Source organism: Balaenoptera physalus (genome assembly GCF_965194825.1).
Source record: "Balaenoptera physalus genome assembly, chromosome: 8".
NCBI lineage: Eukaryota > Metazoa > Chordata > Mammalia > Artiodactyla > Balaenopteridae > Balaenoptera > Balaenoptera physalus.
Window position 1 is genome coordinate 24,641,990 of NC_138887.1, and position 13,642 is coordinate 24,655,631.

General features: G+C 33.4%; 1 protein-coding gene across 2 annotated transcripts in view; it reads right to left on the reverse strand.

The window, feature by feature from the left end:
• Positions 1-13,642, reverse strand: part of HGF (hepatocyte growth factor) — a 104,574-nt gene that overhangs the window by 29,926 nt on the left and 61,006 nt on the right. For both annotated transcript variants that reach the window (XM_082473499.1, XM_082473498.1), the window contains exons 9-10: positions 7,003-7,177; positions 3,388-3,515 (exon numbers count right to left, since the gene is read on the reverse strand). In XM_082473499.1, the coding sequence (XP_082329625.1) occupies positions 3,388-3,515; positions 7,003-7,177 (303 nt within the window). The remainder of the gene's footprint in view (positions 1-3,387; positions 3,516-7,002; positions 7,178-13,642) is intronic.

Consider the following 13,642-nt stretch of genomic DNA (forward strand, 5'->3'; position numbering starts at 1 on the left):
TTAACTTATATTTACAATATTAAATAGTAAAGGAGATGTTACACATTCTTGTTTTCTTTTTGACCTTAGTAAGAATGCCTCTTATGTTTTCCCATCAAGTAAGTGGTGGTTTTATGACTGAGATTACATCTACATCTATATATCTATAGTATATATATATATATATATATATATATATATGAGTGTATATATGGGTGTGTGTGTAAGTATGTATGTATTCCACAAATTCTTGAGTACTTTTATGAAGAATGCATGAATTTTGTCACAGTAATTTCAAAGTCTGTTAAGATTTGTTATATGGTTGTTTTTCTTACATCTAAGATGAATTATATTAATGGGTTTCTAAAACTGAACCATTTTTGTTCTCAGACTAAACTCCACTCAATCATTATGTATTATTTACTTAATTTCTTTATTGAACTGTTCACTCAAATTTCATTTAAGATTTTTACATTAATATTTACAAATGAGATAAGTCTATAGTTTTCTTCTGTGATACCTTTATCATGTTTAAGTTTCAATATTATAATTCCATCATAAAAATAATTTGGAAATTTTACTGCATTGGTTAAGCTACAGGGCAATTTACATAGCATTGAGATCACCTGGTCTATGAATTCATCTAGGCATGATGTGTTTGTGGTGGAATACTTTATTAGTAAATTTCCATGTTTCTTCTATAGGAATGAGTCTAAGTTTTCTTTCTCTATCAGGGTCAATTCAAATAACTTGAATTTTCCTAGTATATTACCCATTTTACTTTCATTTTCAGTTTTTACATGAAGTTGTATAAAATAATCTCATGTTTTCCTGTTTCACTGGTTATTTCTGCCTTCATAATTATTATTTTATATATTTTTCCTCTCATGAGTCAGTTATCTGGTGGTCTATTTTGTTAATTTTTTCAAAGAATCATCATTTGGCTTTATTCATTAGTTCTACTGTTTTCTTTTCTTTACCTTATTAATGTCTGCTTTTATCTTAGTTGTTTTCTTTCATGTGTTGCTTTTGGTTTACTTTTTTCTCCACCTCTTTGAGTGGGAAATTTCATTCCCCTGTCTTCATTATGTGTATTATTGATATAAATATTTAAAGCTGTGAATTGTGTTTTGTTTCCTGCCTTAAATGTACCTTATATAGTATAATACACTGTGTTTTATCAGCATTTTTAAAGAAATTCTGCAATTTCAGTTTTCTTTTTTTTAACAGAGTTATTTAATATCCAACTGGAAGAGCTTTTATATATATGCTAAATCAGATGTTGCAAGATTTGAGCAAAAGTTTTTAACTCATCAACCTATATGTGGAACTTATATTTCCTGCTATATAGAGAAGGATAAGAGCAACATCCTTTTGTGTGTGTGTGTGTGTGTGTGTGTGTGTGTGTGTGTGTGTGCCTGCATGTGTACATATCAAATATGTAACAATCCATACTACTAGCTTGGCAGTATTATACAATGACATAACTCTCTTAACATTTCACAGCTGTATGTTGAATTGGCTAACAGTGTCTCTTAAGTAGGACTTATTCATTTTCAAATTGCCCCACAGAGCCTAGCACATTGTTGCATATATCAGGTATAATATATTGTTAAAGAAAAGGAATATAATATATTGTTAAAAAAAGGAATATAATATATTGTTAAAGTGTTATTGAAAAGGAAAAAGCATTGAGTAATGGAAAGGTCATTTTAAGGAGAATTTGAGTGACTCACAGTTGTGCTAATTTGAGAGTTCAGGCAAGTTATTTAAATTCCATAAAGCTAATTTCTTCACCTATTAATATGCAGCTCTATTATATAAGCAACAACATCAGCTTAACTTTCAAAACCCAAAATCCTCATATTCTATTACCTGATCTTTGATAAGTGATATATATGTACATTAAAGCATCTTAATACACATCAGAAGCTTATAAAACAATTGTTCTCACTTGCCTCTATCACTCAGAATTTATCAGTAATTGTTTAAATGACTAAGGCAGGGACAAAGAAGATCCAGCTGGTACCAAACCTCCCTTAATCATTGGTTTCAACTTTATCTCCAACTGACCTTTAAAGTCTGCCCAAGAAGAGTGAAATTGATTGAAAAGGGACTCATCTCTTCTTCCCTCTACAACTGTTTTCAGAGTTGTTCACAAAAAATGGCACTGAGGAAAGTCAGGGGATGGAAGAAGTATGTACAGGGCAATAAATCCATGAAATAGAGTTTTAAATTTGGCTTGGACTTTTTAGAATGATTTAGGACTGACCATGGCCATGACCATCATAATTAAATTTATGTGAAAGAATGTGATTATTTAAAAATCATAACTCCTAATTCATTATATACCAATAAATGCCCAGAGCCCATTATTATTAATTTTTGACAAATGATTTTTTGTACCTACTTCAATGTGACTTTTCTCAACCACTGCTCCCTGAAACAATTATTTTCAATGGTGTCTATGTTTCCAAGCACAATGGTGATTTATCCCAAATCCCACTGTTACATATCATCTCTGCTGCTAACACCCCAGTACACATCACTCTCGTCTCTGGCCTAAATTACTGAAGCAATCATTCAGTTGATTCCCCCGTTCTGGCCCTTTGTCAGGAGTTCTGGCTATTTTTCATAATGCGGCCAGAGTCATCCAGTTAAAATTTAAGTCAGACAGATCATTTAGCTCCCGTCTCAGAATCCTACAACAGAGTCTCTCCTCTTTCAGAATGGAAGTGTAAATCCTTCCAGTTTCTACTAGACCTATGGAATTTTATCCCAGTTGCTCTCTCACCTCATCTCCTGCTACCCTCTACCTTGCTCATTCTGTACCAGCCACAATGATGCGCGTTTCTTTCTCTTAACTTTCCAAGCACTCTCCCATCTCATGCCATTTTCATTTGCAGTTTCCTCTACCTAGAATGCTCTTTACAAGTATGTGCACGTGGCACATGCTGCTCGCTGACTTATTTCAGGTCCTCCTTAAATGTTACCTTAATATGTAAGATCTTCTCAGACCATTAAAGTATAAAATAGCAACACCCTCCTCCCTCTAACTCGGGGACATTTATCTCTCTAGCACTTACACAAACTTACTTACTATCTCCACCTACATTTTAATTTCGCTTGTTTTTGTTTGCTGGACGTTAGTTCAATGGGATCAGAGAATTTTGTTTTGTTGTACTGGTATATCCACAGTGCCTAAAACTGTCCCTGGAACTAGTATACATTCAAATAAATAAAGGGATATTGAACAAATTAATATATAAAAGAAAATCCAACTTCAGGCTTGGTGATTTTGTTTGCTAACAGTGCAACAAGAAATAAGTCTTCTGCTGTAATGTGTACTCCATTTAGGCATTTCCACTGAATTTAATCATGCCCACACTGCAAAATGTCAGCTATTACCTTGTCCACTTGACACATCACATTTTGGAATTTGGGAGCAGTAGCCAACTCGGATGTTTGGATCAGTGGTAAAACACCACGGTGACTCAGCCCCATCTGGATTTCGGCAATAATTTTCTCTTAGGTCCCTATTGAGAATAAACATGTTAATGTAAATTGCCAGGGTTTCTTACATTGGTGAAGTCAGTGTTATTACATTTCTAGAATCCTAGGATGTATGCATTCTATAAATAGAGCCCTACGTTTTAGATTTAGGATAGTTATAACAGTTTAGAATTCAGTATACACAACTGACACTGCCCACATTACTGAAATAAATGCTGTCAGATGTCAGAATTCTTCTTCCACAGACCTGGAGTTTCACACAAACACTACTGCTTCGTGAAAGAGAAATAGTACCACTTCATTCTTCTCACTCATTTTCAAGACGTGGACTCTCAACTGTTACAATTTTTAAAAACTGGTCTGTTATTACTTTTTCATGGACTGTCTATAATGTAGAAACACATTCTCTTTACAGAAGAAAGGCTATTATAATTAATAGTCTTTAATTTCTCTTGTTTAAAAATGAAGTTCCACCTATTCAAACATTTGCCACAAAACACATGATAGATATTTCTTCTTTAAATTCTGTATTTCTTTGATTTATTTAATTCACTACATAGATTTCTTTTAATTCCAATGTAGTTCTTTCTTGATTTAGAGATTACAACATGCAATTTTATATTTCTGTAAAATTAAATCCTAATTACAATATAGATAACCTAACTATAGAAAAAGTTGTCAATGTAATACATGTACTTCCTTTATTTTACCAATGATATAGTTAGACATTTAGAGTTCACAATAAGGAAAAAGTCTAAACTAATATTATCTGTATGTAAAAGGATTTTACCTTAATGCAAGGTTCATGTTAAATAAAATGTGGAATTTATGATTTGCTCTCCTGATAATGCTCTCTAATTTGAAGAAAGCATGTACTTTCTTTTCGTAAATCCCTGCTAATAATTTAACAAAATTAATATTCAGTCTATTGGAAGGTACATTATTTATTTCACTTAGGCCCAATTAAAAATACTATACTTTTATTACTATCCAAATTGACCATTAGAAACTGAAAAGTTTTTAAAGAAGAAGCTTGAGTTTGGTTATAAAATCAACAGGTAGTATTTTATCTAGCCAAAATAGGTCCTGACACAACTGTTATTTAAGGTTGTAAGAACAGTGAGTGCCAATAGCTAAGGCCATTGTATAGCAAATATTCTTATTTATAACCTATATTCAAGCCTTTACCCTTCTTATAAAATTATTAACTGGAAAGATGAAGAAAATCTTTTCTTTCTTCTAACCAATTTATACTCATGTTTAAAAAAACTGTCAGTACAAAATACGTGCATTGAATTTTACATAAAGTGTACACAAATTTGCAATTTTAGATGAATAATTGCTTAGTTAAATTATTTTGAGTTATTAATTTAAGGCAAGATAGTTAAACAGAGATCTGAGGCTATCAAAAATCTTAGCTTAGGCCCTCTATAATCTATATCTAGAAGCACCTCATTAATCTAGATTAAGCAAGAATGAGAGTCAAGGTTTGCTCAAATATTTTTTCTAAGTTCTTTCCCTTCACTTGAAGAAAGAAGTGTTTACAATTATTAAAGCGAATTAATGATTATATGATTCATGTACATTCACCACAGGCAGTATTGTTCAGTTATAGTGTTTTTGTTTTGTTTTGTTTTGATTGGAGTAAAATTGCTTTACAATGTTGTGTTAGTTTCTGCTGTATAATAAAGTGAATCAGCTATATGTATACCTATATCCCTCCCCCTTGGACCTCCCTCCCTCCCTTCCCCCCCACCCCCCACCATCTAGTTCATCACAGAGCACCGAGCTGAGCTCCCTGTGCTGTAAAGCAGATTCCCACTAGCTATCTATTTTACACGATAGTGTATTTATGTCAAACCTAATCTCCCAATTTGTCCCACCCTCCCCTTCCCACCCCGTGTCCACATGTCCATTCTCTATGTCTACGTCTCTGTTCCTGCCCTAAAAATAGTGTTTTAAAGATCGTCATTTGTAAGGAGTCTCAGTTTTGGGGCAAATCGTGTTTAGTTCAACCAGAGATACCCGACCAGTATTCCATTCTCTGCTAGCCCACAAACAGTAACTGCATCAATACTCTGAGTAAAATGTTGAGTCAGATTTTATCAGTTTTATAACACAGCTCACTTTTTGTTTTTTTGACATTTATGTTTGGTTACCTTGACCAGATAACCAATTAAGAAAGAATGTCTTAAATTCCAATAACATGTAACAGCTAAACTTTTGATCATTTTTAATTGTGAAATGTGTGGATTCAATTTCTATAATTATTATCTTTTTTCTTACAGATGAGGTTCATTTGGGTATTTACACATACACAGTCTCTAACTTGAGTATTACCAGTCATTAGAAGTTGACAAAAAGTGTGCATGGCGCTGACACTGTCTCCTTTGTCTCCCTTAACTATTCGTTTCTCATTTTCTTTGCTCTCTCTAGTTTTATGTTTATTTCTGAGGTATGAAACACATGGGTCAAAAATAGAGAGTGAATTGCTGTGAAGAAAATGAAGGAAATAAACCCCAGAGTGGCAATTATAAATTTGTTACTATAAAATAATTTTAAAAACATAACAGATGAATATTTACTATCTAAGCAAAGAACTCTGAATTGGCTTTAAAAATCTAAAAATAAAATAAAAAAAACATAGACTATATCCCCTCTCCAGTGGGTGGGCCAACTAATGTTCATAGTTCTCCATCTTGAAATGTTAAGCTCTCTTATTAAAAGCCAGTTACATAAAGGCAATATATGTTATTTATAGGTGCTATTTCAGCAAAGCCACTATGAATGACACGTGTGTTATAAATTTTAAAAGCAATCATTTTATGTTCCTAATAACAAGGTGGGCAATTTAAAAACACATGGCATTGTGGCTGTCCGTCTAACAAAAGTTAAGTGGTGAAGAAAAGCAGCCATGGAGAAGAACATAACAACTATGTAATTGATATTCAAGGGCAGTTTCTTTGGCTTGGTTCATCTAAACAGCTGTTTTATTTCCCCACTTTTTAAAGAAAATTTAGAAACAATAAAAATCACTCATTCAAAATTTTAAAAATAATTTTTTTCAAGGCTGAAAACTCATCAGTTTACCATGTTGATCGAAATCAAGGTGTGCCTTGTAATCTCCCCTAAAGTTAATATGAAAATTTAAGAAGGCACTAGTTTGAAACTTGCCTGGTTATCATTACCACTAATTGGTTTATTAAATAGACCTGCAAGAGCAAAGCTGTGATCAGAAACCTAGGGATGTGTTTCCCAAAGCATGGATGGTACATCAACCATCTGATTCAGAATCACCAAGAGTGCTTGTTAAAATGTATTATTTGAAGTCCAAATTTCAGACCTGAGCAATCAAAGTCTCTGCGTGGATGTATCTGCCTTTTCATTGCTGAATTTTCCCTAGGCACACTAAAGTTTAAGGATCACTAACAAAGAAATTAGTAAAAAGCAACCACTCTGCCTCATTTTCCCCAGGGCCTACTGAAATTTATATTTCTCTAATTTACTCACTTGCACTTGAAATTTTCAGGAGTTATGTCATGCTGGTGAGGATACTGGGAATCCCAACGCTGACAGGGAATTCCATTCCAAATGGTATTGATGATGCCCCGGTAACCTTCTCCTTGACCTTGAATGCATTCAGTTGTTTCCATAGGGACATCTGTGTCATTCATAGTACTGTGAGCTATTGGTAAATAGAAATATAAATTTAAATAAAATATTTCAATCTGTCATCTACCTCTTAGAGTTCACTTGCATTTTATTAGCAGGGTTTTCTGTCACATAATTTTTATAATAATTGAATGGAATAAAAAATTCAATTTATCATTACTACTGTCTCACTCAAACAAAAGGAGGAATTAACATGGTGGACTCAACCACGGAATTTCTCTGCTTGTAAAAAGAACATTCTGGCTTGACTTTATCTAGACCTGTTTTAAAAAGCATCATTTAATAATATTTAAATTTCCTAGATCTATCTACTCATTATTAACAATAGGTGTAAAATCTCTCTATTTATTAATGTTTAAGTATTGCATATGTTTTTTAAAAATCACTTTTCTTACTTTTGAAATTAGAAAACATCTACAAATAATATAGTGACCAAGTAGGGAAATTTTAGCACTGTGCCGTAAGTTTGGCCATTAAAAAAAGTAAGAAAAAGAAAATTAATGCTAGTCTAGAGAACAGAGTTATTTTTTAAAAATCAGTTTGTCACTATTACTATCTCCATTCCAATTCTTTTCATTCAAACACTAGATTAGTTTATTCTTGAAAAATTCTTTAAAGGCATTTTACTTCCATATGTCACTATAACTTATACATGCCAAATATACAGTATTTCTGAAATGACTATACAATTACTCCTAAAATTAGTTTATTTAAATAGTTACAAAGTTGGTAATGGTATTAACCATGGTTTTCCTCTAAAATAATAAATATATTCTAAGCTGATATGCTACATTTTTCTTCTTAGTCAACTTGTTGGCTTTTAAGAAACATTACTTGCTTCTAGGCAGATTTATTTGTTGCCTTTTTCCTAGTCCAATTGCAGTGCTTTACCATACTTCATGAAGATCCTGAAAATCTCAGTAAGAAAATTTTTAAAGTACAAAATTAAATTTACCACAACTTGAACTCTGTCTTTTGTCTTAAGGTTTACTCTCTTGCATAAAATATGACTCAAAATGTTCTGGAGCAACTAAAATTCATATACCTTCTCAAAACATTCATGAAAATGTTTGTTTCCATGTAAACTTCCCAGTTACCTTTATAACCTAAATGGTTATTCAAGGTGCCTCTGCATAAAACTCAAGTTGACACCCTCTAGGATAGTTTAAGAAGTGAATAAATGTCTTTGATTCATCCATTCTGGAATTCGATGCATCATTTCTCCAAAGGAGAGGTTAGAATTAGACATGCCTTCAGAGGCTAGGGATGTCTGTAATAGTGTTTCATATTTAATGGTGTAAATTCTTTTAAAGTGGCTCTTTAACTTTATTTTAAATTTCTTTCTTTCTTACAAACAATTACTACCTTATGTGGCTGAATGCTTTATTTCATTGAGTTCCATGCAAACTAAGTAGAGCCTAAGTTTGGAGTTATTCTATGAAGTTTTGTGGGAAAAAAAAGGTGGATTAATTAATGACCATCCCAATCACTAGAATGTTTTATATACAGATTTCCAAAAATTGCTCTTTTAATAACTCTTCTTTTTTAAAAAAATCTCTTCTTCAGCTCATCTTAAAATGTGTTTTTATTTCTTATGTATCTACTTTAGGGAATAGAAATGCAGCTCAGAAATATCCTAAATTGAAAGGAAATTCAAATGGACATGAGAAAATGTCCAGAGATTGACCTATAGAATGGTCATTGAGAGTTGATGGCTTAGAGAATTTATATGTATTGATATTGGTAATATATATTGATTTAGGAAGAACAAAAATTTTGGACTGAGAGAAATGACTTGTATAGAAGAAGTTGGTGCTGTTTAACCAAGTTCATTACGATTTTAATATTACCTGAAGATCTTTGATGAAATAGAAAATAAGATGGATTTCATAGGTTCTGAGGGTTAGAACTATATTTCATTAAAACAAATGCTACTAAGCTATTTTTCTGATGATTTGAGTTGATTGTTACATGATTTGAGGAAACTGAGTACGTGTGGGAAGTCTTTAAAGGGTGACAACTCTAAAACAGGTAAAAGGTCAAGCTTGTACTGACATATATCATTCTAATTATAAAACTATGATGTGAAAGAAGACAAAACGAATGTCCCCAGGAATCTATCAATTCATTAGCTTAACATTTTAAGAAGAAAAGTTTTGATTCTCCCACTTCTTGGGTACAAGCTCTTGGGCAGCAAACTTGTGACCTCAGTTAGGACTCAGAATACTGACAATGGGAGGAAGGTCAGAGTTAGGGCAGCCAGAGCAAAAGCACTTCCACTAATCTCACAGATTTCATTGCCTGACTTAGGTACTACAGCTCTCTTACTTTCTTAGTTATTTGTGTGTGTTTTGTTTTATTCGTGTATTACTGATCCATTCTTCTCAGTATTATTTTGGCACTGTGAACTTGTTACCAAAGGATCCAGTCTTGATGAGTCAATCAGGGCCACGTTTGGCTAGATATGGGCCTATCACATCTCACTAAGTACCTAGTTCAAGGCTAAGCCCATCAGAGATTAACACACTGAGCTCCTTGGACTCTAGTATGATTTTCCAGACATCAACCTAAACAATGAAAAAAGAGGAATGATAAAATTTAAAAGCTAGTAGAAGATAAACATTTTTCTAATTTGAGGGTAAACTTTTCAAATTTTAGGATTCCCTGTGAAAAGAAATATCTATATTACAAAAACCCTAGGTCAGAGAAAAGAGTACCTATATAAGAATACTGAGGAAAATATTTCACTGCTGATTGATACACTAAAATTTCAGTGTCAAGTTCAGAGACCTGAATTGTTGTACTAACTTTGCACCTCAACTGCAGAGGTTCCCAGCAAGATTTAATTAAAGAATCTTTCACTTTAAAAGTAGCTATCATAAAATCCTCATTTGAACAATTGTGTCAAAGATTTTTTTCTAAACTTTCATTATTATATTTTAAAACTTATGATATAAACTTATTTTAAGGGGGTCACTAAATATTCACTAAAAGACAATGTAAGTTAAAATGGTTAGACTAAAAACCAAAATTTTGGATTTGGATTAAATAATTTGGATTATTTAACAGATTCTAATTTGGAGGTGGAAACTAGAACCTTTTGAAATTACAAAAATTACAGAATACAAAGAATTACTGCACATTCATAAAATACAATATTGTACAGAATAAATACAAATTTTCATTAGGCTTTGCTATAAACTGAATGTTTGTGTCTTCCTCAAATTCATATGTTGAAATCCTAATCCCCATGTTATGGTATTTGGAGTTGGACCCTTTGGTAAATGTTTAGGTTGTAAGGGCAAAGCCTTCATAAATGGGATTAGTACCCTTATAAAAGAGACCCTGCAGAGCTCCCTTGCTCCTTCTACCACGTGAGGACACAGGGCAAAGTGTGAACCATCTGTGAACCAGGAATTAGGCTCTCTCCAGATACCAAACCTGCTGTCACCTTGATCTTGGACTTCCCAGCCTCCAGATCTATGTGAAATACATTTCTGTTGTTTAGAATCCACCCTGTCTATGGTATTCTGTTATAGCAGCCTGAGCTAAGTCAGGCCCTATCAAGTGTAAAGAATCTAAATAATATTATTATTTTTGTCTCATTTTAATAAGTATCTGTAACTTTGAAATACATAACTGAAACAACTTGACAATTTTACTTATTGTTGTGTTTTAATTCAGTGGAAATATTTATTTTGATTTTAACTACAAACTAGCAGTATTCACATAGTATTTTTCTTTATTTAAAAAGTACCCTCTGAAGTTAGTGCATCTGTATTTATCCCATTTCACATTCAGCTGGTAAAAGTAACCCCATAAACAAAAGCTACATAATTCTGGTGGTAATGTATAGAATAAATAATATAGGCAAAAAGATATATTAGTACAACAAGGTAACTACACAGTTTTCATCAATTAGTAAGAGTTATTTTGCGACTTCATGCAGCTGTTTAATAAATATTATCTGATGGGGACCATGATGAATGATTTGTCCATAGACCATTTAACTGTGATGTAAATGTCTGATCTTTGTTGCCTGCATGAATACTTATGATTCGAACAAAAGGAATTATTCCTGAACCACAATAAAATAGACTCCTTCAGCTGTCCCACTATATAAACATCAAAATTTGGTGCAAAAACAAAACAAATGTTTCATGCCAATTGATTGGGAAAGGGCTATTAAATGTTGGGAAAGCTATTCCTTTGGACTTAATACTTAAACATGAGACCTGAATAAGGGAAGTCTCTGAAGAGTCTCCAGTGGCCTAGTGAAGAGTTAAAGAAACACAGAAACATCCCCAATATCAGCTGAACATTATCAAGTTTAGCCAAAGCAACATGTTTTTAAAATACTGCATCCCCACATCCACAAATGTTTTTGCAAGTATGTCTACCAAGCTCACACTGAAAATACCAGGAACTCTTCTGAGAGTTCCTCACAAATAAAACATTTTGCCAGGGGTGTCAGTGGTGGTCACCCTTTGGAAGCAGATGCAAAGATATTTATATGATCCTCAGTGGCCTATGAGTGAAGGAATGTTTTTCTTTCATGACTGACACAAAGTTTTCTATTTGGAAATGCTTTAAGGAAAACAACATTTGCTATTGACATTTTCCACTGTCCTGTTTGTTAGAACATGATCAAATATAGTGGTTGCCTCTTGGAACATTAATTTCACTTTGCTGGTGTGGACCTGCTATGATCTGATTGCTCTACTATTTGGTAGAGAACTTTAAGGTTTGAATAGATTTGTTGAGAGAATGAACATTAAGTGTTATGTAATTGTTGGGAAAACCCTCTCGCCCCCCAACAGAAAGAGATCAACACAACAAGACAACATATAATAAATCGAACCTTTTTCTCTGTGAAACACTAGCCAAATCCTTGCAGAGAGGCCACAAGGCCCTGACAGAGGTCCGTGAATGGCAACTGGAGAATGTGGTGCAAATGTATATTACAGAAAACCACACCTAGGGATCCATAAGCTTTACATGGACAATAAGTAAACCCTTACGTTTACTGTCCCCTTAACCCTCCAAAACCCCTGGATTTCTTAGTGGTGACAAGCTATTACTATTCTTTTGCCTGTAGTTAAGAACAAGTTGCTTCATAGGCCATTGGACAAATACCTGATTATTCTTGGAATAATTCAACCCAACCCACTTCTTATTCCCAGCTACTGAAGAGCAATTGAAATATAGGATTTACTTTATGATGGTCCCTGGATATTTAGAACAGTGTGTAAAGCTACTCTCCCGTCAACAGACTTGTGCTCTTTGGGCCGCAAAGGGCAGGATCAGGCTCAATGTAAATTTAAAGAGCTTCTTGTTTTAAACTTGACGTGGGAAAATAGTATAAAGACCTCCAAAGCACAAACCTCAAATTGCTTGCACGTTTTCTTTCCATGTGGACCTGGGATTCCTGTCTGAAACTTTTCTCTGGACTTTATCCAAGACTTTTCTGGTATAAAATACTCAAAAGACAAGACTTTCATGAAAGGTCTTCAATCCTATACTCTTACTCCTTAGAAGATGACTTGGAAAAGACCTCCAATACAAGATCTTTCCCTTGAGAAAGGATATTGATAGCACTGTTTTTTCCTGACACAGAATACAATAAGAGGATTATATTTCTATGAATCTCTGTTCTGGCCTTGGATGAATTAATAAAATTTAGAGAAATAATCAGCTTTCTTTAAGAAAGAAAATAATTTGCTAAAATTATTTTCCCAACACACAGAGACACTGAAGTTTAAAAGGTTACATATTACTTTAAAATGATGCCAGCGTACATTAGTTAGTAGGAGGAAGGATTCTTTTTACGTAGTACTAATGGCAACATATCTTCTTAAGCTACCGTAACAAAATAAGACTGGGTGACTTAAACAACAGTAATATATTTTCTCATAATTCTGGCAGCTGTAAAGTCCAAGATTAAGGTGGCAGCCAATGGTTCCTGGTGAGAGTTCTCTTCCTGGCTTGTAGATGAAGGTATAGACATACCTTTTTGCTATGTCCTCATATGGTAGGGAGAGAGAGAGATCACTCTCATCCTCTACTTATAAGACCACAAATCCCATTGGATTAGGATCCCGCCATTATACTTCATTATCCTTTATTATCTCCTAAAAGCCCTATCTCCAAATGCATTCAGGGCTTAGAATTTAACATATGAATTGTGGGTGGTGGGGAGCACAATTCAGTCCACAATGATAATTTTGATAGAAATCTTAACTATTAAAGATCTGCCTCGGCCACACTTCTGCAGTGGAGAGTTGTTCAACAGGTAATAAAGTTTCAGTTATGCAAGATGAATAAGTTTTAGAGATCTACTATGTATAGTAGATCTACTATACTATGTTGTACATAGTACCTATAGTTAGCAATACTGTGTTGTATACTAAACAGTTGTTAAGAGAGTTGTATTCTTACCACACACACACACAAAGGCAAAAGGGGGCAGGAGGAAACG